General features: G+C 47.9%; 1 protein-coding gene across 1 annotated transcript in view; it reads right to left on the bottom strand.

Moving 5' to 3' along the window:
- Positions 1-8,383: 8,383 nt before the first annotated feature.
- The window catches only part of APCDD1L (APC down-regulated 1 like), a 19,349-nt gene continuing 11,642 nt past the window's right edge, over positions 8,384-16,090 (bottom strand). The window contains exons 2-4 of the mRNA XM_027881237.1: positions 13,844-13,973; positions 12,804-13,362; positions 8,384-10,450 (exon numbers count right to left, since the gene is read on the bottom strand). Of these exons, the coding sequence (XP_027737038.1) occupies positions 9,686-10,450; positions 12,804-13,362; positions 13,844-13,973 (1,454 nt within the window). The 3' untranslated portion in view covers positions 8,384-9,685. The remainder of the gene's footprint in view (positions 10,451-12,803; positions 13,363-13,843; positions 13,974-16,090) is intronic.

The following is a 16,090-nucleotide window of genomic DNA, read 5'->3' as shown; positions in this document are numbered from 1 at the left end:
CCCCCCCCCGACTAATTTTAAAATCAACCCAAACCACCCCATCACGAGTCTGGTACACACAAGTGATGTTCAGAGTAACCCTGTTGGCTGCTGAGGTACAAGGTAACATCCCACTTTCCAGGTTAGTTGGGTTCAGTAGTTAAAAGACACTTGACAGCACATGCAGATTAAGGTGAAGGTAATTTTGTTTCTAAGCTTCCTTTTAGCACAAGGTGCATAAACTCAGTGTGTTTTAACATGATGGATTCAGTGGGTGAAATAGTTTTGGTGGAGGCAAATTCACATATCTTCTTAAATGGCAGACCCAAAAACCAGTGGTGACAAAAATGTTTATATTTCCTGATTAAGATAAGCCTTTTAAAAATGCCTTCTGTCATTCCTTCCTTATTCCTGTGATTCCTTGAGAAAGCTGTTGGGCTGCAGCCTGTCTGCTGCACTCCTTGACCTTTATGTTTGTCCCACTTGTGTCTCAAGGGTTTCCTTCTTTGCAAGTGCAAATAAATGAGATTTTTACGTGAGGCTTAATAAGAAAATGGGTGGAACAAACCCTGTAGCTGGTGCGTTCAACCTGTGATCACGAATCTGGAAGTACTTGCAGAAGATTCAGAAAAGGAGAGGTGCATTTTGAGCATTTTAAAGTGCTGGTGGTTTCTCTGCTCAGGAGGGAAGGGCCAGAGGGCAGGGAAGGCGGGAGCTGAGCTGGGAAGAAGGAAGCAGTGAGTTCAGTGGGACACTTTGGGCAGAACCGATCAAGAAAAAGATACTTTTCAGGCAGGAGGAGTAAAGAGAACTTTTAAATGAAACATTGTAAAAGAGCCCTTTTCAGAAAGACAGGGTTGTAAGTGATGTTGCAGAATTAGTTTCCATGGCTTTGAAGAATGTGTTTGAGAAAACCTTTACTGAGCTGTGAAGTAGTTTTTTTCAAAGAGGCTGTAAATATCTTGATCTCACTCTTGTAAGAAAAGCTGAATTCCTGATTTGCTTTAAAAAAATAGGGGTTTTTGAGGGTCCTTTCTGCTGAAAAACAGACTAAAAAAAAAGGTTGGTTAAAAAAAAAATCACTGTCTTTGCAGAGTAAAGGGGAGAGGATCAAAGCTTTAAGCTGCTCTTCTGTGAGGACATGTATAGTGATGTTCAGGTAAATTATACACACACTGTGAGGAGGCACAGGGCAAAGGCAGCAGCACTTGTGTCCTCCCCAGTGTTCAGTGGTCACTTCTTCGTGATCTCTGACAGCCTGAAACTTTAAATCAAAGTTGTCCTGGTGTTTGCACTCCAGGATTATTAAGAGGTCCCAGGAAACACTCTCATGCTTTGCCAGATTCCCTAAAAACACGTGGGCAGGGAGACCAACAGAGGATCTGCTGGTCAAGACTGTGACCTGCAGTTGGGGCTGACCCACATCATCAGTCCTAAACAAGACTCTTGATTTAACTGCTTGTCTTTTGGAATGTAACAAAATTCTGAGGTCTTTCCTCACCGTTTCTGACGGCCCTGAATTGTCTGGGTAATGCTTTGCTTTTGCTGAGCTTAAAATAAAACAGCTGATCAGTGGGATCCCCACTGCCTGTGTGTCTGACCAAACCCTTCTGTCATAGGCAGTAGAAAGAAACATTAAGTGCTTTTTTTTCTTCCAAGGTTCATAAAAGGCCAGTCTGTAGATACAGTGCAAAAATATATTTGGATAGATGTTCTTCAATCACCTGGACCTTTTGTAAGTTTTTCCTTCCATGACAACACCAGAGCAAATGTTTTCATGAAACATTCATATTCTGGAGGACATTGTACATCTTAGGAAGTTCTGCATGAAAACATAGGGTTTCTAAATAAGATTATTGTCTGGAGTCCTCACACAGCAACAGATGTTAGAAAACTGTGATTGATACATGATAGTAGAAATCAAGTTATTACTAATCTAGTTATTGTCCTTGCTGTTATTTTAAGATGACCACTTGCACACATGTTTATTGTTAATTTCTTTAAGAGCCAGTAGAGGCTGCTTGGTGCACTCTTTGGGCAAATTTGATATAAATAGGTGTACAAAATATCTGGAAGCCTAGTGCTGGGAAACGAGTGGAAAATGGTTTTTCTGCTATTTTTGCATAGTTATCCACATCTTAAAGCAAATACTCTGTGCATGAATGATCATAAGTGTTGCTGTGCATTGACAGTTGTCAGCTGGGAGTGCACAACTGGAACATGTGGGAGCCAGAACCCAACTCAGGAGGCTGTGGAATAGCCCTGGGGGCTGAAGAACAAGATCATGCCATGCCTGTCATGTTGAGGGGGATTGATGTACCACAATGTCATTTTCTAAAAATACAGGATTGTAATAGCTTGATGCTGGTATTCCATGTGACTTTTTCCTCCTGAAATGCTGTTAGTGGGATAAAGTTGGAACTTCACTTTGCGAATCACTATAGAGTTTCTTGTCACCAATAAACTCGGAAGGGTTTCTATTCTCTGCACATGTGAATTTGCAATTCTTGTCTGCATATTTGCATCGTGGTGTGCACAGAGTGGATCGCTCACCTCTCAAGATACCTGAGGTTGCAATTCCCCCCTGGAAGAGAAGTGTCATCCCTTTTCTTCAAAAAAAAAAAAAAAATGGCACTTTTGTCTCTTAATTGGAATGTCTTTAATTCTCAGGCACAATAGTGGCTTAACTGTCGTACTCTTCACTTTTGAAATAATACTCCTCTTGCTCAGCCTGCTGACCTGAAATGCCATGTCCCGAGTTCTGTTCTCCATATAAAGTAACTGAGAAAAGAACACGGCCAGAAATCCCTGTGCTTGAAATGAACACCCGTGCAAACAACCCTCTGTTTGTTGTGGCTGGGTCACAGCTGCACCAGAAGTGCTCAGCAGCGACGGGGCCTGAGAGCTTTGGGAATGACTGGGCATCCATGGCCCAGATCCTCAAGTGAACAAGTGGAGATGGGACAGGTGGTGAGTGGATTTCGGTGGATGTAGCTGAGCTTTTGTTTGGTAAGTCAGAAACACTGACACAAACAGGAGGGAACGCGGGGAGTGACAGCAGTTCAGTACCGGCTGTGTAAGCGGCTGTTCTTTGGAATCAGACACATGTCTGCAAACCTAATTTACTAATTGGAAAATACCTGTACAAACCAATGTTTAGGCATTTCAGAGACAAAAGGGCTCACTGAGCAAGGCTGCTTGTTTGTACAGTGAAACCTTGTGATTCTCAGGCTCATTAAGAGCTGACAGTGGGATCCAGTGCCTGGTGTAAATCATCTGTTACAGTTAGATAAATCATGGGATTTGTTGTTCAAGCAGGGGAGTGCTGATCCTTTGACCATGTCCAGTTAAGTTTTTATATTACTCTGACAGCTCCACGTTTTCTGATCACTTTGTCCAGTGTGTGTCAGTGCCACAGTGACACTTCTCATTGTGCTGCTCCTCACTTTTATTTTGATGAGCTCCAGAGAACAAAGTAATTGTGTGTTTCCACCACTCACCTGTAAAATTTGTTTGTTTTATTAATGAGTTAGTTGGTTTTTTTAGTGGATAAATGAAGATTATTTTTAAAATAGCCCAGCTAAGAGCCAGCCAGGAATCTCTGGCACATTATACTCTAATGAGCACAGACCTGCACACTTCCACAGTCACTGTGGGCCTGTCAGTCACTCTGCTGTTCCCCGTGGCTTCATTTCCTGCTAAAGAACTACTTTCATGTTTGTACTTGAAGAGTAAAACTTTTTGAAACCTTTCCTAAACTTCCACATAGGTCCCTTTGCCTCCCAGCCCAGGCCTAAGTTTGTCCTGAAGCCTCTTTGTGAGTGAAAGTACAAAAGGAACGCGGGGCCTGCGAGCACAGAAACAAAGCTGCTTTTCCTTGAAGCAGACTTGAACTTTGGATCTTTCCTCCTGTGATCTGTCATTAGAAAATGGCCTTTTCCAGATGGCAAAACAAAAGAAGTTAAGAAAACAAATGAATTAAGAAGAATTAATTGAAGCTGCATATTACAAGTTGACATTATACATCTGGCATTTCTGTTTATGTTTCTGCATCGGTACATTTCATTCTGGTTTAATAAGTTCCTAATTTTGTGGTTTGGGGTGTGTTTTTTTTTTTAAGATTTCGAAGTGCCTATGAAGAACAGCCCGTAGTAAAAGTATTGTTCCCAGTTTAGCTGTACTTCATTTTTTTAAAATCAAATCTTTTTCTTTAGTGGATAAACTCACAAGATTAGAAAAGCCTCTTGAACTCCCTCATGTTTGAGTTGGCTAATTTCCCACACACAATTATCCACAGAGAGCTACTTCTAAAAGACCTTTATTAAGGCTCTACAAAGTCAAGCACTCAGGAATTAGGAAATGGCAGAACCAGGTCTGTGCACTGGTAGTTTGGCCACTTTGTGTGAGTGCAGTGCAGTATCTGGGCAGTGTCTGCTCAGAAAGTGAGATGAGGCTGCTCAGAAGTTGTCCAAAACTCCCAGCTTTGTGTGCCTGGCCATGTAGAGGCTCTCCTCAGTATAATGAGACTTTAAAAAGTGGAACTTCAAATGTGGTAGTGGGTGTAACCCACGTGTGTGTCAGGAGGGAATCCTTTGTATTGTGTGTGTGGACACTCGTTCCTGACCCGAGCTCCAGGTGTGTAACTCGGAGCCGAGGCAGCAATTTTCACTTCCACATTTCACTGGGAGGCCACACACAAGTGTGATTGGAGCCAGGAATCTTTGCTTCAGGTTGAGCCCAAAGGAGTTTCTATGAAGGCTGGAGACTCTGCTGCCCATCCTCCTTCCTGATCTGTTCTGCCTGAGCTGTCAGAGCTCACCCCGTGCCCTCCCTCAGCTCTTTGGTTCAGGCCAACTCATCCTTGTTCCTTCCCTGCTCCTTGGCAGAGAAATCCACGTTCAGCCGAGCATCTTTAACTGGCTTACCTTCCCTGCTGCCTGCTTGTTTTCCATCTGGGTCTTTCTTCCCATCACCCTTCCAGTGTTGCTCTTCCCTGCCTGCCTGTCCCAGACCTGTGGTGCCCGGAGCACTGTGGCTGCAGCTGGGCTGCCTGGCAGGGATGTGGATGTCTGAGTGCTCCTGGAGCCTTTTCCCATCCTGGATAACCACTCACCTTCTGCTTCCTCTGTGATCAGATTTGTGCCTCCTTCCTCTTCACTCTGTGATGAGTTTGGAGCAGTGAGTCTTGCCACCCATCTCCTTTCTGTCTCCAGCTCCTTCCTGCTCTTCCAGGGCAGTGTATTTATTTAAAGTATGCCACAGGCTTTTATATCCCATCTGGATTGTTTATCAAGTGAAGCAGTAGCTCAACGCTGTAATGTATCCAAAAGCGTTTTGAGACTTTTTTGTGTGTTTTGTTTCAGTTTAAGAGTTGTTGGGGAAATCAGCAATGCAAAAATGCATTCTGAGGTATTTTAAACAGAGGGGCACAAAGGTGCTTAATTGGAAAAATAAGTTGCTGTTAATTGAGCTGTGAAGATTGTTAGACCCAGGACTGTGTTTGTCTGGCAAACTTGGCTCCTGCATTAAACTTTTGCACCTGCTAAAGAAGCGGAAAATTGGCAAGGCAGCTTGTCTGAGGAGCTCGTGGTGTTAAAGAAGGTACTGAAGGCTCAGGCTCGGTGCAGGAAGGCAGAAAATGTATCAAGACTGTTTGAAAATTATTTTTCTTTGCTTTCTGGAGTGGTTAAAAAAATGATTAAACTTTTGGAATGTATTCTAAAAGAAGTGAATGGAGGAGAGTTTTCTAAGACACATGTGCCTGTTACCATTAACTTCCAGCTGGTACAAACCTGCCAGCACATGTTAGCTTGGGTTTTCTTCACAGGAACAGTAAAAGGGTATTTATTTGTTTGGTAGTTGAAAGGAAGGCAGTAATCAGGATTAATGCTCGTGGTCTGTGTCCTAGACCTGTTTTTTTTAATGCAGTGTTAGACATGAAAGATGAAGTTATTTGGTTTTGTCTTGTGTATGTCAGATAAAGATAAATGAATCACAGAACTCAAGCTGGAATCCTGATTACAGTGGAGCTCAGCACAGGGCCATGTGAGCTTCTAATAAATGTAATTGCTGCTTCAGAAGGGCATAGCTGAGCAAATTTCATATCAAATCTGGTAGTGGGGAAGAAATTAGATGGAAAACTGAATTAGAATTGGCAGTTTTCTAGGTGAAAGGTATTAAATGGCCAAAAAACCAATAATTTTGCAGTCGAGAAGGGGGACAACTTTGGCTAACTGCCCATCCTGCTTCAGTGATGAAATGAAGGGAAAAATTAGATGGAAAGTAATATAAAACAAATGAGAAAAAGGGAAGCAGACAGCAATCCGTTCAAAATGGGAGTTAGTGTAGAAAATGAATAAGGAAAGCACGAGCCAAAGGAAAAGCAAAACGTGGGTTGGAGCGCTCGGAGAGGGTGATGAAGAGCTGGAGTCCAGGGGAGACCTTTGCCATAGGATAAGGACAGTGGTAAAACCTGGAGATGATGTCAGAGAACTGGAAATGGGGATGTCATTCCTTAGCAACGCTCAGTATTAAAAATAACAGGTAGGCCTTGAAGGTTTGGATCAGTGTTTGGAAGGGAGGAGCCTGGAGAACCCAGGACAGGCAGTTTGGAGCTGCTGCTGAGGGTGGTGAGCGGGACAGCACAGGACAGGACAGGAGAGCCTGTGTGACAGCCCAGGGAAAAGGAGATGGAAAAGGAGACGGGTGTTCCTGAAGGAGCACAATCTAAGTCCTTTCACTGTCCTTGGTTTTCAGTTCTCTTTGGGATTAGAGTCTGTCTGGGCCCCTGCAATCTCCGTGTTTCCTGACAATCACACGTTGCTGAAGCTCAGAGGGAACCACAGTGAAATGGGGATGCTCAGGGGGATTCTGTGGGGACCTGGCAGATTCAGTGGTTCCAATCACTGATGAAAACATAAAAAACCACTGCTGATAAAATGGTAATATGGCAAAAATATCCCTACCAGGACCAGAGTGAATAACAGCTCCATGAACATTCCCAGTGCAGTCCCAGGGTAAAAGACAAATGAATAGGAATGTGTTCTTGTTTTTAATTACTGTGAGCTGTAAGTGATTATCCTTCTGTATGTCTCAGCTGTGAGAGCTGGGAATTTCGGATGCAGTTTGGATATTTACATTTTAAAAGAGAAGCTGAGTAATTGGAATGGATGCAAGAAAGAAGAGATGCAGAAATTACTGGTGGAGTGTGAAAATGCCTTAGAGAGGGTGAGAGAGAAAACTCGGTAGGCTGAGCTTTTCTACCAAAGTTGAGACTGTCTTGATTACAGTGCACAAATACCTTCACAGGGAGAAAACACTGAACACTGCAGCTCTCTGAGCATAAAAAGAGCAACACAAGAATCACCGACTGGCAGTGGAAGCCAGGCAAATTCAAACTGGGAAAAGGCACAAATTCTTAAGAGAGAGTAACTGTGTAATTTAGGAATGTGTCTTCAAAAACTGTGAACAGAACAATAAAAGTTATGATATTTATGCAAATAGGTCTTCCATGGCTTTTTTTCCTTTCAGAAGTATCCTTAAGGGTGGGCTGGAGGGGCGGGAACAGGGCAAAGGGGCTCCTGGTGAGGTTTCCCCAGGGAAGTTCAGTCAGGGCTGTGCCTCAGCACCCGGTGCTGCTGGAGCCAGTGGTGCCTGAGCTGCTGCAGGGCAGGGCAGAGCTTTCTCAAGGGCTTGTTGCTGTTGCATAAGTGTGTGATGTTGTCCTGTAACGTTTTATATCATCTTAATCCCATTCCCACCTGGAAAGGATCTGTGTAGACTTGAGCTCTTACACCATGTGGCTCCTGAACTCTTCATACGTTTCTGTGCTATGAAAAAAAGAGAAGCACCTGCACACAAATGTCATTCCTAGGGGTAAGTGTTGGCCAGGAATTGCCTTCCCTCTGCTCCACCCACCCTCCAAAGGCAGCACAAAGCTGTTCCCTATTGCTGCCATGGAGTGGGTCCTGCAGGAACAGGTACCTTTGCTGCTGTGAGTCCAGGAAGCTTCCCCTGGGCTGCAGGAGGGGCCGCTGGAACACCGGGATGGGAAACCGCTGAGGGAGAAGTTGTGCCACGTGTGTGGCTGCCACGAGATGCAGCTGTGCTACCCCAGCCCACAGCATCCCGAGGGGAACATCCCAAAGGAGACACCACCTTCTCCAAGATTCACTCCCTCAAACATTTGCCTGTGGATCTCCGAGCAACAAAGCACAACCACCCTTGGAAACAGGGAGGACTTGCCTGCTGAACTAATCCCTGGAGAAGGCTCCTCCTCAGACTGGGGAGGGAACCCAAGGCAAGGCAGCCAAGCCTGGCCTTTTTGTGTGTCATCTTAGAAGTGTGTTTATGTGCATGATAAATATTTGATCGTGCCTGGGACACGTGGACATGCTGACAACGCTTGTGTCACAACTGTATGCATTTAATAAGCATCTCATTTGAATTATTAATGTACAGATCCCCCCAAAGTATTTTTGTGTTATAAACCCCATAATTTATCTAAGTACAAGCTGCAAGTTTGTAAATACAGCATTAAGAAGGTGGCTATTGCATAGCTGCTTTTACAAAATATCCTTTGTGGGTAAGATGTATAGGTTTATTTTTAGAGGATTTAGCTGCTGGGGAGGGCTTCTCCAAGGAAGTTGTATGCTTCTTAGCTGCAGCAGACAGGGAATATAATTTTTTAGTTTGTCCTGCTTGTCAGTAGGAATCAGTTTGACCTGACTGTGCTGTCTGATCTGAGCATCTCCCCAGCCCATTGTTCACCAGAGGCAGATTTATAAAACATCTGTACAGGAAAGAGGCTGGAAGGGACACTTTGAGAGGAGAGCTGGATTAACAATTGGTGTGCCAGTACACTGACTGAAAAGGAGACAGTGAAAATACCTGGCCTGACAAGACTCGTGAGGGATCTGCTCCTTCACAGGGTGCCTGGGGAGCAGGAGCCAGGACTGCGCTGGAGAGCCAGGACAGCGCAGCAGGGATGCAGTGCTGCAGCCAGGGAATGCTGGAGGCTGGAGCTGCTGTGCACAGAGGCATTTTCCATTTGCTGCGAGGAGGGTCAGGCGCAGCAGCCGAGGTAAATGCTCCGAGAGGGCTGTTCTGGGCAGCCCTGAGGGGGAGACCGCACGTCGCACCTTGGTGCGTGTGACACGCACGGGAGAGGTGCAGGAAGTGTCTGTGAGCGGCAAAAGGCACGTGAACTGTGCCCTTCTCAAGAACACTCGCTGACTGTTTATTGCTGACTGACTCTGCAGATTAAATTTGCATGAACAGCAAAAAGGAGTGTGGTGGGAGGGAACTTAACCTCAAAGAAACTCAGCAGCCGACACTTCGGATGTTGGAATTACATTGGAATCAAGCTCTTGATTAAATCTTAGCAATGTCAAAAGCTCAAAGCAGCAATTTTAATTGATGTCACTTTTTCTCCCCCCTCATGTTGCTGAATTATCCCTTGCAATGTGCAGCACATCCCTGTCACTACATTAAATTTGCACGCAAGGAGGGGAGATTAGGCAATAAAGCCACGGGACAAACAGTATGGAGTCAGGCATATCTTCTTGGCTTCATTCACTACTGGGCGTTTTTAAAAAGTGTTTCCAAATCTGAGAAAAACTGATTCCAGATGTGCTCATTTGAAAGATATAAAAATCACGCTAGCACCAAGATTTATCTGGGTTCTCTGCTGTACCTGAATGGATAACTAGTCCCATCTTAAAAACAGAAGTGCTATAAACAATAAAAAGGCCACAGGCAAAGGTTTTAGTGCTTCCTTCCCATTAGCATCCTTTCTTCCCAAGTATTTTAGACTAACGTAGTTGGAGAGCTCCTCTGAGGCTCCAGCACACTGAACCAGAGGGGCCTGGTAGGACGTGGGTCGCTTGTCGGGGCTGTCGGGGCTGGACCCGTCCGTGGGTCTCTCCCCGATGTACAGGAGGCTCCGGTCCCGCGTGTCCTGCTCGGTTTTGAAGAGTTCGTACTCGGTGTGGGGCAGTTTGATGCCCAAAGCCAAGCACCCGTTCGTGGCTGTGATATCCTGCTCCACCCCAGCGCTCCAGGAGCTGGCCAGCCCACAGCTGCCGGGCTCTGAGGAGTTGAGCATCATCACCGTCACCTGGTCCATCGGTGTCACCCGAGCCTGGGTGACTTTAAAAGCCAGCTCGGTGCCGCCCCGCACCTTGGAGGAGGGGATGCCTTGGGAGTAGTGCCCAGAGGCGTAGATGGTGAAGGTGGGCTGTTTGCAGAGCGGGTCTGAGTAGTGATAGTAATACCCTTCCCAGGTGTGGTTGTTACCGTGGAAAATGAAGTACCTGGTGAGGAAGAGCACGGCGGGCCGGACCTCGCAGTGGGTGCTCACCCAGCTGCCGCTGAGCTGCATGGGCAGCTGGGCTCCGGCGGGGAGGATGGGTGGGTGGTGCTCATCAGCCCTGTATATGATCCCACAGGCCGGGCAAGGGTGCACGTGGTGCTGCAGGAAACAAAAAACAACAGCTCTGTAAACTGATAAGAAAATAAATAAATAAATAAAAAAAACCCCTTTAGAATATTCCAAAAGCTGAGACTCCCCCCTGTCCACACCAGGGTGCTGCACTGCAGGGAGCCAGCACGAGGCATCCGAGCAGATTAAGTGAGATAAAGCGCTGCCCTGGCTCTTTGCTATTCTGGTAGCTGAAGGACACAGGGCTGCGTCCTGTGTCAGGGCCGCTGAGGACAGGCCAAGGGAGGAGGGCAGAGCAGGGCAGAGCTGCTGCCAGGGCAGGGAACACTCCCCTGGGACATCCCACCGCTTTTCCACAGCAGGCTGGGTGAGGATGGAGGTGCTGGGAGGTGTCAGCTCCACCACGGCGTTTCTGCACCGATTCAGAACAGTGACACGGGGTTTTTGGCGATGGAAAAGGCTGTGAAACCTTCCCGTGGGGAGGCTCCTGTGGCTGTGCTGCACCGCGGCGATGGAGCCTCTCCAGGACAGCCAAAATCCCGTCATGTTCTGGTTCTCCTTCACCCCACCAGGGTGGGGCAGGTGAGGAGGAAGAGGGACAGAGAGCTTTCCCAGCAGCCAGAATGGGAGAAGAAAAGGACCCACTGCAGAAGGAGACCCTGACCTTCGCTCCCCCTCCTGTGCTACCTGCAGAGCTCTGAGTCAAACCAGCCCTGCCCCTGATCCGCTGCCAGCAGGGGTTTTGTGTAGCCTGGAATTTTTTCTTAGACTTCATATATCACAACTGATTTATTTTTAAATAAGCAGGGTTTGAACATTATATAATTTTCTAGAACACGAGCTAATCTTTACTAAACTGTCATAGGCAAGAAGGTTAAATAACTCAGTAGTTAACTGTAGGGTGGGTAATTTACATGCAGGTTGATTGGAGTCTACTGTAATTTAGTCATTTTCAGCTTGCTTTACTGCTACTGTCACGTTAATGAGTGCTGACAGTACACAGTACATTATGGCTAAATAATCCCAGAAGTTGGCAAATATAAATGTTCTCCTTAGGCAGGAAATTCTTTGATAATGAAAGGTAATTTTGGGAGAATGGGTTTCTTTAAAACAGATATAAATTTAAGGGAAAAACAGTGGTATTTTTGTAAAGAGAGTTAAAAAATAATTCCTAACATAGCTGTGTAACTCACCAGCACAGGCAAATGAATGTCAGTTCAGAGAAAAGAAAAAGAAGTAAAAATCCTGTGCCCAGTAAAATTATCACTATAGACATGGAGCCAAAAACTTTACTCGCTTAAACCAGTCGTGTGAAGTTATTTCTAATATATGGCAGCTTCTAATTATCACCAAGTGGTGACATCATGTGTGGGTCCATTGGAGAGCTGTTGGCTGATTAATTACAGGGCTACATTCAGAGAGTGAATTTCGGTATCTTTAGGTTTGGTTTTAAATTAACTTTTAAAAGTGTTTATGTTTACCATCTGGTTTTGCTCATGTATATGGTTTTGGCCCAAGATAACACAAGTTTAACCAATTTGAGAATGTTGCTTTTGAGAGGGAGAGGGGTGTTGCTCTGTGCTTTTCAGAGTTCAGTTGGTGCAGTTCAGGGTGTGGGGAAATGTTGCCCCAACATAATTTTTCCCCCAGTTATTTCCATTCTATCCGATAAAGTTCAGAGGGGTTTTTTCCATCCCATCTCACTGCTCAGTCGTTTCTGAATTGATCAGTTGTGATTCAGATGGAAAGATGCTTTCCTGGGAATAAACTGACCTGCTGTAAAATATAAAATAAAATAGAATGAAAGGCCAGCAAGTCTCCTGCTCAGTTTTATGTATGTCAAAACAGAAGTTTGATTTCTGTGTAATGACATAATTGTATTGGGGGCCACTGCCTCTGCTGATGGCGTTACACCGAGGAGTTACTGGCAGATGGTGCTGCCTTGCTCCTCTCCCCCTGAGCACCCCCTGAGGAGGGAAGGAGAGGGCAGGAAGATGAAGGACAGAGCAGGCAGCTCTAATGACGTGCAGCCCGAAGCCTCCACGGACTTCGGTGCTGCAAAATAGGAAACAGCATTTCCTAGGAAAACACGGAGCCAAAGCAAGGCCGTTAACTCCAGGCCACGCCAGTGCAGGCTCGTTTCCCGTGCTGGTTTTGCTGAGCTTTCACCCATCCCAGTCCCACTCTCTCAGCAAGGGAGGGGGTGAACCCCACGTGCCGTGGAGCACCCAGGAATCAGAACCTACAGCCCCTCACTGCCTCACCCTCACGTCCTCAGGACAGGGAAGGCCAAGTGCAGCAGGCACTACTTAAAAAACAAGGAAATAAATGCTGGCAGAGCCTGTGACCTGGCGAGGGGACCGCGTAAAGGCCTCATCCTTACCACAGTGCTCTGCAGGGGTCTCTGGTAACCGGTGGGGCGGTAGTGGAGCCTCTCCACCCAGTCCGTGTGGATGTCCCCCAGGTACAGCTCCTCCACCAGCTGGCTGCCGCTCTGCCCCGGCTGCAGCAAGGGCTGGTAGTGCTTCTCCACCCGCACCAGGCTCAGCTCGTGCATGGCGAAGCCCAGGGCGGCCGTGCAGTCGCGCTCCGTCTTGGCGCTCAGCAGTTCGTAGAGGGCTCCGGGGGCCCAGGAGCGCCCCGGGGGCAGGAACCCCCCGCAGCCCTGCCCGGAGGTCTGGTTGATCCAGGAGGCCACCTCCCTCATGGCCTTCTGGCTGTGGAACACGATGCCGACCTTGTGCAGGTGGTAGTCGGCCTCGGTGGCGCCGCGGGTGATCCAGGAGGCCTGGCGCAGCCGCAGCTTGCCCTTGATCACCAGCGTGTACGAGGGCTCGCGGCACGAGGGGTCCCAGTAGTAGAACTGGTAGGCCTTGAAGAGGCGGTTGGCGTAGAACAGGTAGGAGCGGGTGAGGAACTCGGGCCCCGGGCGCACCTCACACCTGCGGGGAAGGCCGACCTGAGCCACCTGGGGCTGGGGGTGCGTGGGGTGCTCCCCAGGGCATGGGGGGAGAGGGGACAGGGCGGGAGCAGCAGCGGGGACAAGAGCCTCCCACACCTGGTGGCCGCTCTTGGGTGATCTTAATGGGCGCCTGCTACCAAAATGTGAGAGTGCTGGAGAGAGGGCCTGTCTCGGGCTGGGGTGGGAGGTCTGATGGGGGCTGGGGGCACACTCCCAAGGATGGAGGTGCCTTCCCAGGAAAACAGGGTGCCTCACCCAGGGTTTAGGGGCATGTTTCCAGGCGGTTTAGGGGGTGCCTTCCCGAGTTTTGGGGGCGCATTCCCGGGGCTTGGGGATGCCTTACTGGGGTCTGGGGGGCCCGTTCTCAGGGTTTGGTGGTGCCTCACCCGGGGCTTTAGGGGCGCTTTCCCGGGGTTGGGGTGTGTGTGGGGGGTCCCACCCGGGGTCCGGAGGTGCCTTACCCTGTGGAGACCCAGCGCCCCTCCAGGCGGGGCGGCAGCCGAGCCGCGATCCTGGCGCCGTCCTGCAGGTGGCGGAGCTGCTGCCGGCACCGCGACTCCCAGCGCAGAGGGGGCTCCGCGGCCGCGCAGGCTGAGCGGGGGACACGGAGCGGGGTGGGGAGGGAGAGGGAGAGGGAGAGGGAGAGGGAGAGGGAGAAGGGAGAGGGAGCGGAGTCAGCACTGCGGGCCCGGCACCGGCCGCCGAGTGCCCCGAGCGGCTGGAGAAACATCCCCCCCAAGGCGGGTGAACTTTCAGCTCTTAGCTGAGCGCACAGGGTTTTTTTTTTATTTCACTCAGGTTTTCCCGCTTGAGTTTCATCTGAATCCAACCGTTTTTCAGATGAAATCTTCAAATAAAACCAAGCGCTCTTTGTTCGTGTTCTCTCTCTTTCTCCCCCTCTCTCTCCCAGGCTATTGTTGAGGCAGTGACTGGAACAGGGAATTACAGCATGGGAACATTGGCCTCGCCTGTCGCCCGCCATAAGGACAGTAATTCTGTCACTTACCTCATTTCCCATAACAACGGATGTTATTGGCTTAGGGAATGTGTGAACACTCAGCTAAATCCTGAAGACCTTTGCATGCACACACACTCATGTACATATATTCCTATATATTATTCACTCCACTTAAGCTAACCTCTCTGGCACTCACCGTGGGCTTGCTTCACTAAGAAATTCGGGATTTGCCTCTTCATAACACCATGGAATGAGCTCTCAGGGAAGCTCCTCCTGACACCCTACCAATTCTCTGCTGTCCTACAACTGCCCTGCCTGGCAGAGCCCCGTCCCTGGTCCCAGTGGTGCTCAGCCCAGATGGGGGTTTATGAGCCCAGACAGGGTTTGCTTGCTCCAGCTGTACTGTGCAATTTACCCAGGAGTGTGCTGGACATTTTCAAGCCAGCCTTTATTCACTCCATACCAACGGTAGGACACAGGCTGATTTCCAGCCTGCCTATCAGCTGGAACAAAAGATCCTCAGTGCCTCTTGTCCAGGAGCTCAAGACAGAGTCACAACTGCTCATCTTAGTCCCTGTGTGCCTCAGATGTACCTTGATATAACCTGAACCATCCTGCGACCTTTATAGGGAGATTTACCAGAACCAGACCTTTCACTGGGAAGAGAAACCCCAAACCATGTGGCTGCACATGAGAGAAGAGACAGGTGAGATCATGCAGGGCTTGGAGAGTGCAATCACCTTCCTAAAACAAGTGTTTGTGGATGAACCAGGCACACACAGATCTGCTGCAAACCATGGGCAAGCTCCGAGCTCTGCTGAGCAATGTCAGCAGAATTCCCTGGTTCACAAGCTCAGGATGCAACACAAACATAAACACTCAGGGTGAGAATCACAGCTGGGATCTGCCAGAGAGGCTCTGCCAGCCTGGGATTTCCTGGTACCTCACTATGTGCTGCACTAGACTGAACTAGCTGGAAAGACACATTATTTAGTGTTTGGGGCTCTTTTTGGAGCAGACTCACAATTCTAGAGTTCTTACTGTCTTTAAGGGCTGGATATGGCAAGCAGGCACATCCAACTCCTTCACAACTGCTTCCACTAGTGCTTCCTAAAATGCAGTTCCTGTGAGTCTTCACATGAAAACGGGAAAATACTGGATGACAAAACCCATTGCTATTGGTTAAATCTTTGGTTTGGCAGCTGCAGGGAGTAAGGTTGCCCCATGGGCACCTATTTAGTAGGGCCATTGGGAGCTGGGCATCTCCATCCTCATCCCAGTTCTGCCAGGACTTTGCTCTGTGATCCCGTGTGCTCCCCGCTCCCAGGGCTCTTTTTTTACTCATGTGCAGGATATGCCAAGTTTCATCTGACTGCCCTGAGAGGCCCAATTATTGGCAAAGCTTTTGGAGAGCAAGGGCAGTCCAAAACTGAACCACACTTCAAACAAACATGACATTATTATCCTAGAGAATACAATAAACTAAAATAACTGTATTTGTACTAGAGGCAATGGACATAAGGGTCAGATTTGCTCTTGCCCATAACCACAGAATGACCCCAGAGGTGTCAATGCAGTGTATAGCTATAGAATATACACAATATAACCCCTTTTTCAACTCTCTAACTGTGCTCTCTGTGTGTTTATTGCAGCAGAAGCTTCAATATCTGACTGAACCCTTAGTGCTACTTTTGGCAGAAACACTAAAAGTCTGCATTGTTTGGGAGCACAGACACTTTGGCAATGCAGT

Source organism: Empidonax traillii, unplaced genomic scaffold (genome assembly GCF_003031625.1).
Source record: "Empidonax traillii isolate 1590-97213 ecotype Southwest subspecies unplaced genomic scaffold, ASM303162v1 scaffold86:size2944007, whole genome shotgun sequence".
NCBI classification, from domain to species: domain Eukaryota; kingdom Metazoa; phylum Chordata; class Aves; order Passeriformes; family Tyrannidae; genus Empidonax; species Empidonax traillii.
Note: the sequence above shows the minus strand (reverse complement) of the source record. Positions and strands in the feature narration are given on the sequence as shown.